The sequence below is a fragment of the Chiloscyllium plagiosum genome, unplaced genomic scaffold (genome assembly GCF_037043375.1).
Source record: "Chiloscyllium plagiosum isolate Xiang-an unplaced genomic scaffold, Cpla_swu_hap1 HiC_scaffold_43, whole genome shotgun sequence".
NCBI lineage: Eukaryota > Metazoa > Chordata > Chondrichthyes > Orectolobiformes > Hemiscylliidae > Chiloscyllium > Chiloscyllium plagiosum.
In genome coordinates this window covers 17,856,508-17,878,141 of record NW_028270181.1, presented here as the reverse complement: position 1 = coordinate 17,878,141, position 21,634 = coordinate 17,856,508, and the positions used below count along the sequence as shown (strand labels likewise).

The following is a 21,634-nucleotide window of genomic DNA, read 5'->3' as shown; positions in this document are numbered from 1 at the left end:
TGAATGAAAAAAAATTAAAATAAATGTGTTCTCATGAGAACAAAAATCAAAAAATATGGCAGCTGGCAAAATAATGCTGTCCCCAACACATTGCCAATAATGAGATGTTTAAGTGGTAAAATATTAATTAGCAGTAGCAAACAGACGTGAGGTTTTACAGGATGTTGGTGAGGCTGCTTCTGAAGTATTGTATGCAGTTCTGGTTGCACTGTTATTGGAAGGATATTATTAAACTGGAGAGGTTTCACAAAAGATTTACCAGGATGTTGCTGGAAATGGAGGATTTGAGATATAAAAATAGCCTGAAAAGGCTGGGACGTTTTCACTGGAACATAGAAGGTTGAGGGGTGACCTTAGAGGTTTAAGAAGGTCACGAGGGGCATAGATAAGGTGAATGACAAGTGTCTTTTCCCTATGATAAGGGAGTTCAAGACTAGGGGTCATATTTTTAAGGTGAGAGAAGATAGATTTAAAAAGGAAACGAGGGAATTTTTTTTTTTTTTAGAAACAGAGTGCTCCGTGTGTGTAATGAATTGCCAGAGGAAGTGGTGGATGCAGGTACAGTTATAACATTTAAAAGACATTTGGGTAAGTTCATGAATATGAAAGGTTGAATGATATGGACCAAGCGCAGGCAGGTGGGACGGGTTTAGTTTGGGAGTATGGTCAGTGTGAAATGGACCGACTGCTCTGTTTCTGTGCTGTATGACTCTATGACTAGCCTCTCTTGCGGGTCATAGGGAATAGCTGCAATATATCTCTGTGAAGTGGCAGGTATTTGTTAAATCCTCTCAGTGAAATTTTATGCCATAGTTCTATTATATTTTGGATTTCAAAATAACATGAGAGAAAGAATGCTCAAACTACATTTATGCATTCAAAACAAATGTCAATATAAACTAGACACAAGCAGTTTACCAGTGTGGCTTTATTTTAAGAACAAAATGAGATTAAACTGCCTTCTTAGTTTTGCCTGGGATGCTGGTCAACTCAAAACACAACTTAATTTCTCAAAACAGGCTGTGCAGTTAATCTGCATTCCCAGCTCATTACCAGCAACTGGGTTCAGCAATGTTTATACATAGATGTTTATACATACATTGTGTAAGAGCGAAAATATACTTTTACATTATAACTGGGAAAAGTTTCTATGCAAAATAACCTATTATAATTTAATAACCAGGAAACTCCACCCAAGTCTTGGTACGTACACATCAAAAGCATCCATATTTCATAAATACAAAGGCCGTACATTTAGACTTAAAGGACTCGCAATACAATGGGCCTGTTAGCATTTCCATATTGCTCACTACCCAGATTACTTCAACGTCAGTGTCAATTCTGGTCTATAACATTAAATTTTCTTATATGACTGCTTGATTCAGTCAGAGATCAATATCAGTTCTCAATTCCTCCTTTTCTTTTGCCAGCTTAGGTCCAGAAAATGGAACATTACATGGTTTCTCAATCCACTAATTTCCCATTAACCCTCTGGACCATTCCTGTTGCATTAAATCCTCAACATCAATACCTCCCTATGGCATTAAAAAATCTCTTGTCCTTTTATTCTATGCTTTTGAGTTTCACAGAAGATCCTTAAAAAACATTGTTAACTGCCTTTTCTACTTTGAGATTCAAAGGAAAAGTTTAGGAAAATCAAGTATACTCCTCTGCATTCAGTACTTTACCGGAGTTATTTGGAGAAGTACTGGAATTGTAGCAGTACTTTACACAATGGGATTTTTAAAAATGTAATAGGAATTAAATTTGAACTGTGCTATTATTTATTGTTCTCTCTCTAAAGATATTGCTATTGTAAAGAACTTTTAAAATATGTTCAGACAATGTTTCATTTTAACTCTTGTCACTTATAGGCAACTGCAATCTCTTTATTACACTTCAAATAGCATTCCAGACAACAAGGAAAAATCAAATGGAATTACTGCTATTAAGTATACAAAGAAGCTTCCTATGCAGCCAAATATGGGGAAACTGGCAACCAGAAAATGCTTAAATCTTGTAACATTTCAAGCAAACAACTGCAACATTTATTTCCTATAAAGGCTACTTCTGGCTATGATCCATCAGAATAATAGAATCTTCATTTTGAGCAATTAGGTGACCATACCAATTTTTCAGTGTCGTGAGTGATACACAGGATTATGCCTAAATTATTGGAATTAATTACTGCTGATTGGTCCCTAGAGACAATGTAACCATGGCTTCTTATTGTGAGTATGGCAGTAGCCCTGGAGAAAACGGGTCTGAAAATTCTCTTTTTAATTGGTGCAAATCACCACTGAGAAAAGAACAGGATTCACCAGAGGTCAGTAAAATCTTGATATGCATTTTGCAAAGTCCTGTTAAGAAACACACTCAAAGCAGTTTCAGTCAACTTCTGATCTGGAGACATTGAAAAATACAGTATATAAGGCAACAATATAGCCTGTTGTAAATGTATCAATTCTCGGCCTTTGTTGGAGTTATGTCCTTGAATCTTATTTTCATTTATATCCTATATCAAGTCCTTTTAAAAGTACTTAACCCACTGTATAAAATTATATAATAGGCTAAAAGTGAATTTTGAGAAGATTTGTAGCTCAGGTTGAGGTTCTGGATGTAAGTTTGCTCGCTGAGCGAGAAGATTCGTTTTGTCATCACACTATGTAACATCATCAGTGAGCCTCCAGTGAAGCACTGGTGGTATGGCCCACTTTTTTATTGATGTGTTTAGTTTTCCTTGGGTTGGTGATGTCATTTCCTGTTCTTTTTCTCAGGTGGTAGTAAATGGGATCCAAGTCAATGTGTTTGTTGAGAGTTCCAATTAGAGTGCCATGCTTCAAGGAATTCTTGCGCTGTCTCTGTTTGGCTTGTCCTTCGATGGGTGTGTTGTCCCAGTCAAAGTGGCTTTTGAGACATGACCCACTCTCACTGGTATCTTTACATACAGATGAGGAAAGACACTACTTTGACTGGGACAACACATGCATCCTAGGACAAACCGAACAGAGACGCGTAAGCATTCCTAAAAGCATGGCACTCCAACCAAAACTCTATCAACAAACACATTGACTTGGATACCATTTACAATCCCCTAAGAAAAAGAATAGGAAATAACATCACCACAGGAAATGACATTAACAATCCCAGGAAACCTAAACACATTTTAAAAAGCAGGCCATACCACCAGTGCTTCACCGGAGGCTCACTGATGTTACCTAGTATGGTGATGAGACTTCTGATAACGAACCTTCCAGCTCAGTGAGCAAACTTACATCCAGAACAGGCTAAAAGCATTTCACGCTCTAATTACTCGAGAAATAAAAGCTTCAATTTCCTCTTTGTTGGGCATCAATTGCAATGTATTGATTTTGCAGATTATAGAAAGAAAGATATAGTTGAGTAAAATGGTGAACCATACAGTGTTCATGATGTGTTGTGAACAAGCTTAGAATGACACTTTTAATGTGGATAAAAGGTACTTTATGCATACAGAATTGGAGGAAGCACCATGATGGACTTTCATAAAGAAACTGACAACTCAATAAATATTTTGGGAAGTACTGCAAGATTGATAGAAACATTAAAATACAAAAAACAGGAGGAGAAGACCATTTGGATGAAAAAGTCCACATAGTCATTCAACATGATCATGGCTGATTTTTGATCTTAATGTCATGCTCCCATTCTCTCCCAAGACCCCTTGACACTTTTAGCATTGAGAAATCTACTTCTTTCTTAAATATATTCAGTGACTTTGCCTCCACAGCCTTTGGTAGAGAATTCCACAGATTCACCATTGTAAAGCTCACTTTTCTTTGGATTGTGGAGTAAAAACGGGAAAAGATACCAAGGAGACAATGATTAGAGATATTTGCACTTTTACTGGAACTACTGGAGGAGTGAGGCACTGAGTTGTATAGACAATGTTACTTTTTCCTGAAGCATTGGCATGAAAACAACATTGTGACATCAGCAAAGAACTAAAAGGAATTAGAAGAAACTAAAAGAAAAAAGCTCATCAATTCCTGTGGTCTGGTTAGATGCAATTAAACTGACTTCTGCTGATCATTTTTCTTTTTCCACCTTTTAGGTTTAACATTTTGCCTGTCTTTGTGGGTATTTGACTGTATATGAGAGAGGCAATCCAAAGGGATGGAATTTAAGTTATAAAGAGTTAAGTCAATAATGTTTTTTTTCTGCCATTGGTTAAAAATAATCTGTTGGCAACAAATAGTTTTTTTTCTGGTAAGTAGAGAAGCCTGATGAGCATTTTCTTTTCATGTGTTAGGAAGCTAAATTCAGGATTTCAGGTAGTTTGATGCAACTTAAAAAAAACTTCCGTGATGGATTGGGAAAAGGCAGGGATTATTTTGCAGTGAACTTAGCCCAGTAAATTGGGATTCCTACCTCAGTCGTAATTTCTCATCATGACGTCTTTTACTGCCACCCCAATTCACCCATCTCCTCAGGAAACATAATTGCTGCATCCAGTCTTTCCAATCCTTGTGTTTTTAGTTGGGATCCTCTCTCATTCTTCTAAACCCCATGAATATAGACCCAGTCGACCCAATCTCTCCTCATATGACAAATCTGCTATCCTAGGTAGTAGTCTGATGAATCTTTGTTATATTCCTTCTATGGCAAGTATTTATTTTCTTTCGTAAGGAGACCAAAACTGCATACAATATTCCATGTGTGGTATCACCAAGGCACTGTACAGCTGAAGCAAAGCTTCCTTATTGCTGTACTCGAAGTCTCTTGCTATGAAGGACAGCACAGCATTTGGCTTCCTCATTGCTTGCTAATGAAATATAAAATTACGACTAGGGTAACTAGGTTTCACCAGTATTTGTGGAAGATCCGGTGAGACACATAGTTTTTAAATATATATACATAAACATGTATCTCTTCGTTACTGTCATTATTCATTTTGGAGATATGTAGGTAATAGGAATACAAATGGTATTTTTAATGGTTCTCATCAATTGTGATGTTTTCCTGGTGGACATAGCTCAATTCTGAGTCTTCCAAAATGTACCTGACAATCTTCTGAGAGCAGGTGGTATTGAGGAGCTGGTGCTGCGAGTTGGAGATGAGAATAACCAATTACTTCTGCTCAACTGTCTTGAGAAATTAGAAAACATTTACGAAAGGTCTTTTTTGAAAGTGGGCCAAGTTTCGCCCTTCCAAAACTGTATTGGTAGGTACTTGGAGATAAGTGGATGAGAATGCATCATTTAGAGTCATAGAGGTGTACAGCATGGAAACAGACCCTTCGGTCCAACCCGTCCATGCCGACCAGATATCCCAACCCAATCTAGTCCCACCTGCCAGCACCCAGCCCATATTCCTCCAAACCCTTCCTATTCATATACCCATCCAAATGCCTTTTAAATGTTGCAATTGTACTAGCCTCCACCACTTCCTCTATCAGCTCATTCCATACTCATACCACCCTCTGCGTGAAAAAGTTGCCCCTAAGGTCTCTTTTATATCTTTCCTCTCTCATCATAAACCTATGCCCTCTAGTTCTGGACTCCCTGACCCCAGGGAAAAGACTTTGTCTATTTACCCTATCCATGCCCCTCATAAATTTGTAAACCTCTATAAGGTCACTCCTCAGCCTCCGACGCTCCAGGGAAAACAGCCCCAGCCTGTTCAGCCTCTCCTTACAACTCAAATCCTCCAACCCTGGCAACATCCTTGTAAATCTTTTCTGAACCCTTTCATGTTTCACAACATCTTTCCGATAGGAAGGAGACCAGAATTGCTCGCAATATTCCAACAGTGGCCTAATCAATGTCCTGTACAGCCGCAACATGACCTCCCAACTCCTGTACTCAATACTCTGACCAATAAAGGAAAGCATACCAAACGCCTTCTTCACTATCCTATCTACCTGCGACTCCACTTTCAAGGAGCTATGAAACTGCACTCCAAGATCTTTGTCCAGCAACACTCCCTAGGACCTTACCATTAAGTGTATAAGTCCTGCTAAGATTTGCTTTTCCAAAATGCAGCACCTCGCATTTATCGGAATTAAACTCCATCTGGAGTTTAGGAAGAGCAGTAACAAAGTAAATGATATGTTCTCACCCTTGTCAGCTGTGAGATTGTTCTGGACAGATTATGCTACCTTTTAATTTGATTTTTAAAATTTGGAACTTCTTGTATGGCTTACATTCGTTGATATATTCTCCTTGCAGATTCAATACCGCAATTACTCCAGAACAAAAGCTTGAACTTTTCCCAAAACTAAAGCTTTAGGTCGCATGCAGCTTAATATCTTTGGCTCCCGACATTCCTTTACAGCGTGTCCTTCGGAAATCAAGTTTTTTTCCAGATCCTTAAGCAGTACTGATTGCCAGATAATCTTGGTTTCAGTCAGACTGCCATTTTTTATTCATAGCTTTCATTATATATCTGTACAATGGTAACAGGTTCACCAGCTTGACCAGGACCTAAAAGTATCTGCTGGATAATGGTACTGAAGCTGCGCAATGAAGCATTAAAAAAATTGCATGTCATTTTTCTGTATAACTGAGCAAGGTTGGTGAAATAGACATAATTGAAGACAACAGAAAAAGATTTCCTAATTTTTCCAGATGTTTAACTGTATTTGTTCGCAGAATCGCAGCAAAATTTTAATTGTATTGGGTGGAAATATTGTATTGGGTGGAACATGCTTGTGAAACATTATTTCCATTAAAACAAATTCCCAGTTTATATTTCACGGAATTGAGGTTACTCATTATGATACAATTATACTTCTGCATATTATCGATGCTATTATTCCTTTTGCTAGGGGGACTGTGATATTTTTCTATTATTATTCCCATCCTCCACTTGCTTGTTGACTCAAATTTCAATTATTATCTGCTCTCAGGAACTTGCCAAGCTCTTTCTTTGAAGGACAATGGAATTCAAGCCACCTCGAAAAAGTAAGCCATGAGATTTCAGCAATGAGATAAGGGAATTTAAACTCAAAAGGGATATACACATAAAATGGACTAGACTAAACAAACTCAAGAGGATAAATTGCCATGATCTGGATGGATTGTATCCATACATTTTAAAAGTGTCTGGGGAAAAGTGGCAAATATTTAACAATTAATTGAAGAGAAGGAAGAAACTGATAAATGAAAAGTAAATATGAAATAAACCAGCGAGAAACAAACACTTGACAGAAAATTTACAGGGAAGGTTGTGACTGGCTGGGGAACTTGTACAAGAGAACCATTTTAGAATGTTACAGAAAAAGCTGGACATTTAGGATAAAGACGAGGAGGATTTTTTTCCATTTTGAAATCCTCTATCCAAGAGAACTGTGTAGGTTCAGTCATTGAGCACATTCAAGACGTGGATGGAGTTGTGGAAATTAAAAATGTTAAATCTTATGGGGATAATGTACAGGATAATGCATTGAGGCAGATGATCAGCCAGGATCTAGCTGAATGGTGGAATTGGCTTGAGGCAAAATTGCTTACTCTTGCTCCTGGTTCTTGTCCTTTGTAACACATCCAAATGCCTTGGTATGCTTTGGTATAGAATAGGGAGGTGTCATAGACTGATGACATTAAACTATCGACATACAAATCAGGAAAGGATTGATCAATTGGGTCTCTTTTCTCTTGAAAAGAGTTTGAGGGGTAACCTAACAGTCATTGATCTTAGGCAGTCATGTTGGCCCTGAAACATTAATTCTGTTTCTCTCTCCTCAGATGCTGCCAGACCTGCTGAGTTTCACAAGCACACTGTCTTTATTTCATTTCTCCGGCATCCACAGTACTTGTTTTTACTTGACAGCCCAATCCAGGTATTAGTCTCTGAAACACTTCCAATGCACTTCCATTCTTTCTTAAATAAGACCAATATTTGATACAATACTCCAGACATGGCCTCACCAATGTCCTGCATAGCTCAAGCATAACTCAAATCGTATACTCAATTCTCTAACTCAATCTAAAATTTAACATTCTATCAGCTTTCTGAATTACAGCAATCTCACCTGCGGGGATACATTCCAAGACCTACCACAGAAGCCCAAAACCGGAGTTAGAAGTGAACCCATTCATTTAAATGGGAAATTTACTTTCCTGCTAGCCCCAGGTCCCAGAACATTCCCGATATTTTGTTCAGGCCATGGTAAACCGCAGGTAACTGAAACTGTGATAACAATCCTGCGGATACCGCGGTCAGCTTGTACTAAGTGTACCTGCAAACTAATCTCTGGAGATTCATGCAGTAGGTCACAAGATCTCTTTGCATTTCACTACTCTGCAATCTCTCACCATTTAGATAATATGCCCATTTTGGCAGGAAGAAAATAAAAGCAATTCCATATTTTCCCACTTTATATATCATTTACCAAATGTTTGCCCATTCATTAAAATCTATATCCCTCTGCAGCGTCCTTATATTCACCTCACAACTTACTTTTCTATCTGTCCTGGAGCCACCTGCAAAGGAAGCAACCATACCTTCAACCCCTTCAAGTTGTTTGTACAAATTACTAAAAGGACAATACAGATCCTTGTGGTATATCATCAGTTTGAATTTTGCCAACCAGAAAACGATCCTGTTTCCTGTTAGCTAGCTAATCTTCTATCCATGCTGATAAGCCACGAACTCTCATTTTCTACAGTAAGCTTTGATACTGCACCTTATCAAATACCTGCTCTCAATCAAAATATAGTACATCTCCCAGTTCCCCTTTATTCGTTATTCTTTAAAGAATTCCAAGACTTGGCTAATCATGATTGTCCTGTTTTGATATCATACATGTACCTTTAACATCTCCCTATGGAAAATGTTTAGATGACGGATTCGTAGTTTTTCATGCTTTCTGTTTCGACTTTTTGAATAAAAGAGCTGCATTCACAATTTTTCAATCTGACTTAAATTTTCCCAAATCGTGAGAAGGATGGAAAATCAACAACAATGCATCAACTAGCTCCCCGCTTCTTTCGACACACAAGAATGAAGATGTTTCTTTTTATCCTTTGCATCTGTGATTCCTAAATTGCAATTTCTTTCACAAACATCTTACTCAATATGGCCAAGATACCCTTAGATTGGTGATGGGAAAACTGGATTTCATTAGTGCTTTTGATCAAATAACTCCTGTTACATGTGTATAATTAAATAAATTAGGTGTATGATTTTACCCTGTTCAATTCCTATGCAGTTAGATAACTTTTCAACACATACCATTAATGCTCATGCATGAATAATCAATATTTGCTCAAAGTACCTAATGACAATAGGTGTGACTGTACTGTATTGCTAAGAGAGGCATGTTCAATCCTTTCTCTTGCAGAGAAGAGTTTCCACAGTGGTGTAGAATGTCTCCCTCAGACAGTCAAATGTTAACAGCTTGGAGTTATCCCTGGGTTATATATATTTTTAAATTAGACAAAACAAGGATGAGTTGGTGGGGTCAGGGCTCAAGAGACCCAGGAAGGATTTAGTTTAGCTTTCAGTTAGTGAGGGGGTTTCTGCTTGCTACAGTGGAACAGCTAGAGTTCTCGCTCTGCTGCATCTCCAGCATCTGCAGTTCTCACTTTTGTCTGCTAGTGTGAAAAGACAGCACATGAGAATAATACCAGTTTTGTTAAATTTTCTTGCCAGTGTATGTTTATAGGATGCTGCCTATATTGGAACAGTTGATGATTGGTGGTTAAATCATATATTATCTTTTAAGGTATTTGAAGTTATGTCAGTTCTTTTCATTTATATTTTAACTGTTCTAAGAATAAAGTGTGTTTTGTTTAAAGCCGAAGAGGTAGACCAATCATATTACATCTGGAACACAGGGCTTTATACTTGTCTTGAAATAAACATAAGTAAGGGTCCTTACTATACTTTGGGGTGAGTCCTAGTCTGGTGCATGACATATATCTGTGAAATAATATCCCAAATAAATGGTCAATATTTTCACAGGACTTGTAATACCTGGCAAACTGGGACTTTGATCCCTTTGCATTTAATGCAATTAAGTTCAAAAATCTCTTGCCACCTATGATTCAAATGAAAAATTATTAAGAAACCATAAGATTTTCATACGCTTCTCTAAATGCCCACACTTATACAGTTATTATGCATTTTGTGCAAATGTATGAAGTAGAAGGTAGAATTCAATCATCTAATCACTGTTGATTTCATTAAAATAAAAAGTAACCTGGATCCTTCCTGAGCCCTTGAACATACTTTTTCCTCCTATTTTACCTTTCTGAATCTGAAAACAGTCTGTTTATTGGCATGGGTTTGGGTATAGATATAACACTGAGTGAGTGTACAGCAATAGCCAACTGGAAGCAGCGGGAACAAAACCAAAAAAATTCCAATCAACACAGTACAGCAGCACTTCTCTCAAGGCTCCACAGCACTGAGGATGTCACCTAGAAAGGGGACAAAATGTCTGAAAACCAAATTCCCAGCTCAGTGAACATAGCCACAACAACTGCTGTCATCAGGATAGTTTGGCTGTGAAAGCAGCAACAGTGTAACAGCTATTTTCTCCAAAACATCCACTTGAGATACAACTGGATGGTGACTGGAAGCAAGAAAAAAAAATGAACAAAGTTCCCAATCTCTCTCAAGGGGTGTGGTATGAACTTCAAGAATAGAACAGAAAGTGTATTTTCATTTGTGGGGAAACCAAAAACTAGAGGCTACCAAGGAAGGTAGTCTCCAATAAATTAAATGGGGATTCTTAAGAAAAAGTATTTTCCCAGACGGCACTGAGAATGTGGAACTCATTATCACAGAGAATGGTTAAGGTGAATAGAATGCATGTATTCAAAGGGCGGTTGGTGAAGCATATGAGGAAGAAGAGAACAGAAGATTATTATGCTAAGAGTTAAATGAGAAGGGCGGGAGGAAGGTCAAATGGTGGAAAATGGCAGCATGCGTTCAGTGGGCAAATAGACCCATTTCTGTGAAGCGTATTTCATGTAATAATTAGTTCAACACAGCCTTTGATCAAAACTTGAGCTCGTTTGTATGGCTCACAGAAACATATCACAATAAAATATACTTCATTATGAATCACAAGTTACAATATAAAATTTAACAAACTAGTAAATGATTTCAATGTGAAAAGAAAAAGTTAACAATTATATGTACATTCAATGCCTGTCAAATATACCACCAAAATTAATCTGATGTAGAAAAGAGTATTTGCTGTCTTGATGTCCATCAAATAACTGACATGTGCTCTATTTGAACAAATCTTGATTACTCTAATATTTAGAAATTATGTTACATGCACTTCAGCAAAAAGGCATAAATGACATTTTGTTATAGTTTAATAATTTGGCATTGTTAAGCTGTACAAAAGAAAAGCATTTTATTTCATACACATAAATCCTTCAACTTTTCCAGTGATCATTTACTAGCCATTTACACTGTAAAGCTCAGAGCACAATCAGCCTAATTAGTGGTTTAATAAGTGTGTTAGTTATGCCCTGTGTGGTTCTGTGGTGTCACTAAATGCTAAATTAAAGACAACTCTCTTCTTAGTGTGTTCATTAAACGGTTTAATGCCAGCAGGCAAGGAAGTCTGAAGTAAAATGTAAAAAAAATGAGTAAATTGGCATCTCTTTTGAGATTTGCCCTATGGGCCAAGCATTTTTATGTCCTTAATCATTATTAAATGACTTAACATGACACTTTGAGCCAAGAGAATGATTGCACCCCTACGCATGTATGAATTACAGACAAAATGAAGGATCATGCAGTATTAGAAAGGTGCCTTTGGGAAAAGAAAATCTCTAATTCCATTTTATTATTGACATCCATTTTGCTGTTGTGAATTAAAAAAAGATTGAAGCAATAGAGTTCCATTTCTATTCAAAAACAAAGCTTCTCCTGAGGCACTGCAATTCTTTAAACATTAATCATTTTTGCTTTTGTTACTGTGTTTGACACTGCCTCATTCCTGTTTCTTTCCACTTCACATGTAATATTCTTGTGACAGGAAGTTAACCCAAAAATTGAACATTTTGCTCAGGAGTAACAAACAACAGTACATTATGGAAGCATTATTTACCACCATCAGGTTTACCTGTGGCCATAATAGTGTCTTCTTTGCCTTGTGTGAAAACTATAACACGTTGTCGCTTTTCATTCACTTTTGGCAAACTTTGTGCTTTCTTGGCAATTTCTTTAATATCTTCTGTCTATTGGCAGAAAAGCAAATTGTAATCATTTTATGCAAGCACATTTGGACTAATTTAAGAACTTAATTTGGTCTTTATATACTATAACAGTTAGTGTACTGCAAATACAAATAGTATACATTAATGTGCTAACCAAGAGATTTAACAGGAATATATACTGCATGCATACAATTCACGATTTCATAAATTAGCAGTTCTCTTTTCATGACAAGCATATTTTAAAAGGTAATTTCTGTTGCTTGGAAAAATAGTGAATATTATTTTACCATCAAGTTGCCTGAGCAATTTATGAAATGAGATGCTGCCCAATTATCCATTTATCATTGATCATTTGCTTTGCTTTTTTTCCTAAGTATTCTTCTATTTTCCTCTTACACCACAGAATACCCACAGTGGGGAAAGAGGCCATTTGGCCCAACCAGTCCACACCGATTCTCCCAAGAATATCCCACCCAGACCCATCCCCTGATCTTATCACCCTGTACTTCCTAAGGCTAATGCACCTAACCTGCATATTCCTGCACATGATGGCCAGTCTTTGGACATCTTTGGACTCTGGGACGAAACCGGACCACCCGAATGAAATCCACACAGACACGAGGAGAACATGCAAACTCCACACAGACAGTCACCCGAAGTAGAAATCAAACCCGGGTCCGTGGAGCTGTGAGGCAGTAGTGCTAACCACTGAGCCACAGTGCTGCCTACCTTCAAAGCATAATTTTCCTTCCGATATGGCCTGCATTAAAAAAAAACTAGAAACTTGTTTTAATTTAAGGACAGGATCTTACATTGAGATTTTTTTTCTCCTATCAGGAGACAGGACTCTTTTACAAAGTGTCCTCAATGTGGATGCCAAATTCAAATAATAATTGAGGGAGGATTAAATCCTGGGCTCTATCAATTGACAAGGTGGCAGACTGTTAAATATTTACTGTTGAAACGACCAAAACTGAAATGACAAAGATATTGTGGAGCATATGTTTAAACAAAAATTTTAATTTAATTTTAACACTGTTGCAGGATTTCTGGAAATAATCCACTCATTTATTCTATTAGATTGCTTCTTTCAGCAGGAGTGTAAAAGCCTGCAAGTAATAAATGTGACACATGAATCAATAATCCTATAAAACAATTTGTCATAATATGTTTTTCTGTGATCTTGAATTAGTTTTATATAGTTAACCAAAGCGTTTGAGCCAATTTTTAGCAGCCAAGCATCACAGCTATCTGACATACGACAAATGTCAACTGGTATTTTCCACCTGAAGCAGATGATTTGAGACAACTGGTGTTTGATACGGCATTAGCTGCAAAATGTGTACTTTCGTATAGAACTGTACTTAGTTGAGTGACTATGGATTTAATTATTATACATAACAAGAAAAGATCAATATTTTTATAACAGCAAATGCTTCAAATCTTATGTATGTATAGCAATAATAATAATAACCTGCTGAATACACCAATTCTTCAATGTAACTTTCAAACATGCAACATATACTGGACAGAGAAGCCACAAACACACTTATTTTTAAAAGTATCATTCCCAAAGGCAGCATCATGGACAGGAACCATTGTACAATAAAATTAGAAAACATCTCCAGATGTGCATGTTTCTAATTAACGTAAAATGTATGAGGAAAGTAACATATGAAGAAAGTGACTGTAAGGGGTATTTTAAAGTGACAATTATTACATAAATAGTATGACTTCAGCTTTTAAAACATGAAAATATGATAAATGAATATATTTCAGCTATGAATTTTTAGGAGAGTAGTTTAATATTGCAAAACTAAAATCAATGTTCACCTGTGATCTGTTTGTGTGAGTGGAATAGATCAGAAGATTGTATATTGTTAAATTATTTTCAGTCCACTTCTCAATCATGAACAATAGTAATTTATCAGACAGTCACTAATCATGTGTTGTTTATTTTACATTCGGCCCCTAGCTAATCAAATTCATTATAGCATATGCTTTGTTACCTGTGGTTGAATGTAGCAATAATAAGGGCTTTATTCAGATTAATGCCCAGAGTGTCAAACAAAATTCACACCACTGAATGATTTCACTCCAAATAACTACCAAAAAAGCTATCTGTCTCACTTCACAACATTAAGCCTTGAAAATGCTTTTGTGTATTCTTAGAGAACCATTTTCAGCTTTTCAGGCTCCTTTCAAGTAGGAAGTGAGTCATTGGTATTAATTTACTTCCGCTACAGTCTGCCGACTGCTCATGCTGCAAAAGAACCTTTACACAATAAGATTAAGTGGAAGATGTTGCTATTTAATAGTTGAAATGACAGACACCTTATCTGCAAGGGAAGCCTGAACCAGTGCCCAACCTCTTAACTTCCCAAGAGCCTTTTCAAAATTCTGTGAATAACATCTGTAGGAGATGTTGGGTACAGGCCTAGCACAGTGCGTCATACATCATGCTGGCAGAACAAAGAAATCAGGATGGCTGCCAGGTAACCATAGTAACAACTGCAAGGACTGGAGAGTATAATAGCACATCAATCACTGTCCAAAGAACTTCATTATCAGCAAAATCCTTTAGGATCTGTTTAGTGCGCAACCGAGGGTCAACTCACCTCAAAGCCTTGCTCTCTAGCAAAAGTGGCAGCCTCCTGCAAAAGAAATGAGCAGTTAATTATAAAGTGCTGTCAAGATTGCCGAAAATAACACTACAATCTAGGTATACTGAGGCACTATTTATTGAAGCCAATTAATTTAACAAGTGCTCCACTGCTCAGCCACAGTAAAAGGTCTGTTTCTTTCGTTTTAAGTATTTCGTTTCTTTCAAAAATGGTTTAAATAAAATACAGATTACATTATTAAATCAGAATACAATTTTTTTCCCAACTGCACAGATCCCTCAGGGCATACTGACTGGTATATAAGTTTGACCAGGTTAGCATATGTCAACGTTTACATGAAGACTCAACTCAGTATAACGCTGAAACCATGATTGAGTTTAACAGTTCTAACAATGCCCGACACAGTCCCATTTCGTAATTCCTGTGTTTTGGCATCTAAATCAGGATTTAGACTTTTGCTCTAGGAGAAATATTTAAAACTTAGCTCAAACTCCAGAAAAGTGATCTAAAGTTCTCTCAAATATTTGAAACATTTAAATAATGATGTTAGGAAATAAAAAACTGTGGATTTGGTCTCGAGATGGGAAGAAACTTTGTGAAATGAACAAAATCCTGGACTGAAAAAATAATTACCACAAACGTCAATTGCTCTGGAAACCTAGCTGGTCTGGCAGCACCTTTGGACACAAAATAGAGTTAATGTTTCAAGTCCAGTGACTCTGCTTCAGAAAAAATATACTGTGTCCTGAAGGAGAGTAGTTGGATGTGAAACAAACTCTGGTGTCTCGCCAGGTGATGCCAGAGATGCTGAGTTCCTCCAGCAATTTCTGTTTCAGATTTCCAGCATGGACAGTGGAGCGAACAGCCATTGGGGAACTTCAAGCTAGCATCTACAGGAAAACAACGCATACGGAACAATACTGAATTACAGAAGCAATCATCCCAGCGCTCACAAAAAGAGCTGCATCAGGGCATTATTTCAATGAGCAACAACATACTGTAGCACGCAGGAATGATGAAGAGTAGAAGAAAAATACCTATACAGCATATTCAAGAAGAACGGATACCCAATAAACATAGTCCGCCGATTTTCTCAACAAACCCAAACAAGCAGACTCTACCGCGGCCAGAACCTCGAGCCACTTTACCCTACACCAAAGACATCTCTGAAATGACTTCCAGACTACTCATAGCTCTTGACATCATGGTAGCCCACAAACCTACCAACACACGTAAACAGCAGCTAATGAACCTAAAAGACCCTATACAAACAACCAGCAAAACAAATGCCATTTACAAAATACCATGCAAGGTCTGTAACAAACACTATATTGGCCAAACAGGCAGAAACCTGGCCACCAGGATACATAAACATTAACCAGCCACAAAATGACATGACCCGCTATCACTGGCATACTTACAGACAAAGGACAACACTTTGACTGGGACAACACATCCATCCTAGGACAAGCTAAACAGAGACACTCATGAGAATTCCTTGAAACGTGGCATTCTAACCGGAATAAACACATTGACTTGGACCCCATCTACCATCCTCTGAGAAAAAGAACTGGAAATGATATCACCCTAAGAAACCAAGGCACATAAATAGAAAGCAGGACAAAACACCAGCACTTCACTGGAGGCTCACTGATGGTATTACCTAGTATGGTGACGAAACATCTGAAAATAAACTTCCAGCTCAGCGAGCAAACTTACAACTCAACCTAAGCTAAAAATCTTCGCAAAAATTGCGATTTCCAGAGATAGCTGGCTCATGAAGAACTCAGTTTACAGTGTATGAAAACTGAAGCCAAAATTCTGTGCAAGTTTATAAACCCAAATGAAATTGCAGTGGCCTAATTCACACCAGAACGTACTTTCATGGAAAAGTGATTGCTGAGACTATCAGGTTTTCATCGTTGAAGGTAATTATAACGTCATCACTATCAGACCCTAAAGGTATATTTACCATTATTTGAGCTGAAAATTGAGAAAACTTCCATAAGGTATCAAGATTAACAAAACAGATTTCTTGTTTTATAAGTTAAAGTAGGAAGGGTAATATGGGGTGCATGTATGGAATGAGCTGTCAGAGGAAATAGTGGAGGCTAGTATAATGACAACATTTAAAAAGGCATGCGGATAGATATATGAATAGGAAGAATTGAGAGAGATATGGGCTGAATGCTGGCAAATGGGACTAGATTTATTAGGATATCTGGTCAGCGTGGATCAGTTGGACCAAAGAGTCTGTTTCCGTGCTGTATTACTCTAAAATGTAAGTAATACTACAAATGAAAGTAAGGAAATGGGAGATTGTTAAACCAACACTTTCTTGCAGTCTCCACAATACATGAATAGGATGACGTACTTAACATTCTAAGGAAATTAATAATGAATCATGGATTGGAACTCACACAATTAACACTAGCAAGAAAAGTACATTAGAAAAACTAATGACATTAAACATGGACAAATCCCAAGATTGTCAAGGAAGTAGTTGAGGACATTGCAGATTTTTATCCAATATTTTCCAAAGTTCTCTCAGTTCAGAAATTGACCCCTTAGATTGGAAACTTGTAAATGTAATGCCAATATTTAAGAGAAGTATAGAGAAACAAAGAATTTATAGACTAATTAGTAAAACATCTGTGTTGGGGAATACTTTGGAATCTATAATTAAAGGACTGAAAGCCTGAACATTTGGAAAACTTTTAGCTGATTAGAAAACCAACATGCATTTTAAAAGGGAAGGTGATGTCCAATTTTTAAGAAATTAGTTGAAGTAGTGGGCAGGATGTTGAAGGATGCTTTTAATTAGTTGTGACAGGAATATCTTTGGCAAGGCCAATACTTAACCTCCATCCTGACTTGTTAGAAAAGATGGTGGTGAGGTGCATTCTTGGACTTTTGCTGTCTGTGTAGTGATAGTAATCCCATTGTGTTGTTAGGTAGGGAGTTCCAGAAGTTCAAGTCAGTGATGGAGAAGGGATGATAGACATTTCCAAGTCAGGATGATGGGTGACTTTAAGGGGAACTTGGAGGTAGTGTAAGTTGTTTGTACTGACTTCCAGAAAGCTTTGAAAAAAATTCCACATAAGAAATATTAGTCCCAATTAAAGCTCATGGACGTAAAGGCAAATGATTGACCTGGCTAGAGGGTAACAGGTAGTAGGTGAGAGAGTAGGGACTGAGACCTGTACGTTTGAATTGGACGAAAGTGACTTCTATCCCAAAGGATCTGTGCTAGGGCCTTAAGTACACACGATAATTACTAAGGAATTAGATAACACAATAAAGAGCCACACATATTGACACAGCATAAAACAACAAAGTGACATCTACAGAACGAATGGGCAAAACCATGACAGAAGGATTTCAGTTCAGATACGCGAGAACAACTTGGCATCATCAAGCTATTACTTAGATGGTGAACTTCTAATAACATTGCAGGCCCAAACAAATTTAGGTAGCTATGTACTAGATCATGAATGCGCAACAGTCACTTGCCAAAAATAATTAAGAACATCGGGGCAATACTCACTTTGGAAAATTTGAATATTAAAAAGAGCAAGTTTTGCAACACAAAACCCTGGTAAGACATATAGAATACTGTGTATATTGCATTTCAGAAATGATATACTGATCATGGATGGAGTGAAATGCAGATTCATGAAAATATTATTAAGGCTCCAAGTTTTACGTTATAAGATATACTTGTATTTCTATAAATATAGGATAAAAAATAAATTTGAGCTTTTTTGGAGTTAAAGAGTAGTTAATGTCAAAATCATGCTGGATCATTCAGAAGAGATGTTAGGAAATCTTTCCATAAAACACATGAGAATCATGCAACTCTCTCACACCAAACAGCACAGGATGTTAGCTCATATTTCTGGGACTGACAGATTTTACTTGTCAGGGGTATTAAAGGATAAGGAGCCAGGGTGGGTTAATGAGTTACGATACACATCAGTCACAATCTCTCTGTATAACAGAACAGACTTCCAAGTGTTGGAATGGTCTGCTCCTGTCCCTCTGTGCCAGAGGTCACCAATACAAAAGATACTGGTATCCAAAAAAACTAAATGCAACTATATTTAATTCCTGATCTACTGAAACATTTATGTGGCACATTAATTGATTGGTTTAAAACATACAAACAGGCAACAGTTCTATATTTGCAACAGTGTGCTAATTTAAAACATACAAACAGGCAACAGTTCTATATTTGCAACAGTGTGCTAACAGTGCAATACAAGGCGAAGTCTAGATAGAGAAACAGGAAAAGTAACACCCTAGACAAGCTGTTCCCATACATCTACAACACTGGCATCTATCCGACAATGTGGAATAATGTCCACATGTGTTCTCTGCACAAAAAACATCTGTCTTGTGCTTGCTAATTCGCCAAGCCTAAATCTTCCTGAAGCTGCTTCATATCTTCCGCACAATACAATTTCTGCTTAGGTTTGACCATTCTGACTTGAAAATACATTGTAACTCCTTTAGTCATCAAGTCAGAGCACAGAAACAGACCTTTCAGTCCAACTTATCCATGCTGACCATATTTCCCAAAGTAAACTCACTCCACTTTCCAGTGTTTACCCATATCCCTCTAAATCTTTCCTATTAGTGTATCTCTCCATACGTCGTTTAAACGCTTTAAGTGTATCTACTACTTCCTTTGGCTGTTCATTCCATATACGATTCACCCTCTATGAAAACATTGCCCGTCAGATTCCTTTTAAATCCTCTGCTCTCATTATAAACATGCCTCCTAGTTTTGAACACAGCCACCTGAGGGAAAAGACTTTTGTTATTCGCATTATGCCCCTCATGATTTTATAAATCTATATAAGGTCACCCCTCAACTTCCTCCACTCCAATGAAAAATGCCCCAGCATATCCAGCCTCTCCCTCTAACTCAAACCCTCCACTCCTGGCAAAATCCCAGTAAATCTTTCCTGAACCCTCTCCAATTTAACAATTCTCTTCTAGTTGACAGAGCAATCAGAACTGCAGACAGTACTCAAGAGGCTGCATCAACATCCTGTACAGCGTCAACATGACACCCCCAACTCCAACTCCCTTCCTAACATGGAGTGTCCCGATAACCCAAAGATTGTAGCGGTGCACACTCAGGTTCTCGAGGGCAATTCAGGCATAAAATGCTAACCTCACCTGCGAAGTCCACAGAAATTAAAATATCTTGATTGGTGAACAGGTTACTCTTATCAAGTCACAACGGTAATAAACACATGATAGCATATGTTCACCTCTCACAGAATTAAGTATTTTATCTTTAAAAATATTGCAACTCCATACTGTTAACAGAATTGAGTTGGGTGTTTCGGAATTACAGCACAAATACTGAGTAGAAGATAGAAATCTGAAATTAAGTCTAATTTCACGAAAAATGTCTAAAAATAAGGTTAAATGGCTGGATAGCCTGCTTTTTCTTCTCATGTCCCTATAAACTTGACAGCAGATTGTTTTGCAGCTTTTTCAGCCAGGAAGAGTGCTTGGCATAACAACAGGAGGAAACTTAAGCAAACAAAACTTATTCTAAAAAAAAGTTACTTCACTCAAAACTATATAATATTCTGGATGTAGGTTTGCTCGCTGAACTGGTAGGTTCATTTTCAGACGTTTCGTCACCATGCTAGGTAACATCTTCAGTGAGCCTCCGGATGAAGCACTCCAGGTTTTTTCTGCTTTCTATTTATACGTTTGGGTTTCCTTGGGTTGATGATGTCATCTCCCATGATGACACCATTTCCTATGGTGATGTCATATCCGGTTCTTTTTCTCAAGGGGTGGGAGATATTAATGAACTTGAAAGACCCTATACAGACAACAAGCAAAACTAATATCATTTACAAAATACCATGATTCATTCCTGAAGAAGGGCTTATGCCTGAAACGTCGATTCTCCTTCTCCTTTGATGCTGCCTGACCTGCTGCGCTTTTCCAGCAACACATTTTTAAGCTCTGATCTCCAGCATCTGCAGTCCTCACTTTCTCCTAAAATACCATGCAAGAACTGTAACAAACACTACATTGAACAAACAGTCAGAACACTAGCCACCAGGATACATGAACATCAACTAGTCACAAAATGACATGACCTTCTCTCACTAGTATCCTTATATACACATAAGGAAGGACACCACTTCAACTGGGACAACACATCCATCCTAATACAAGCCAAACAGAGACACACACGAGAATTACGAGAAGCAGGACATTCCAACCGGAACTCTATCAAAACAAACACATTGACTTGGATCCCATTTACCACCCCGAGAAAAAGAACAGGAAATGACACCACCACAAGAAATTACACCACCATAAGAAATCACATCACCATCCCAAGGAAACCCAAACATAAATAGAAAGCAGGAAACACCAGCAGTGCTTCCTCCGGAGGTTCACTGAAGAGGTTACCTAGTATGGTGACAAAATGCCTGAAAATGAACCTTCCAGCTCAGCGAGCAAAGCTACAGCCAGAACCTCAATTACAAAAGCTACAAATCTTCTCAAAACTCACCATGTAACATTCCATTTCATCCATGAGCATCAACGTCGACCAATACATAATTAATAAGTGTTCAGCAGAAGTACTGGCTAACACTGTACATTCAAATTTGCTGTTCTATGTCTTTATTAAAAATATGCTCCAGCAAGTTATTTGCAATTGATTTTTAAGTTTTGAATTTGATTAGTGAGGTTCCTGACATACCCATTACTTTTTCATTAATTCAAGGAAGGTCTTTGATGTGCACTTAACATTTCACTTGTTGCAATCAACAGTTATTAAAGAAAAGCCAACTACAGCTT

The 21,634-nt window shown here is 37.5% G+C and overlaps 1 protein-coding gene and 1 long non-coding RNA gene across 12 annotated transcripts in view; one reads left to right on the top strand and one right to left on the bottom strand.

Moving 5' to 3' along the window:
* Positions 1-21,634, bottom strand: part of LOC122541855 (adenosine kinase-like) — a 266,202-nt gene that overhangs the window by 30,610 nt on the left and 213,958 nt on the right. For all 8 annotated transcript variants that reach the window (XM_043678926.2, XM_043678928.2, XM_043678923.2 and 5 more), the window contains 2 exons: positions 14,783-14,818; positions 12,071-12,185 (listed from right to left, as the gene is read on the bottom strand). In XM_043678926.2, the coding sequence (XP_043534861.1) occupies positions 12,071-12,185; positions 14,783-14,818 (151 nt within the window). The remainder of the gene's footprint in view (positions 1-12,070; positions 12,186-14,782; positions 14,819-21,634) is intronic.
* LOC148137441 (uncharacterized) overlaps positions 1-21,634 on the top strand; it is a 249,878-nt gene that overhangs the window by 50,900 nt on the left and 177,344 nt on the right. The gene's annotated exons all lie outside the window — the stretch shown is intronic.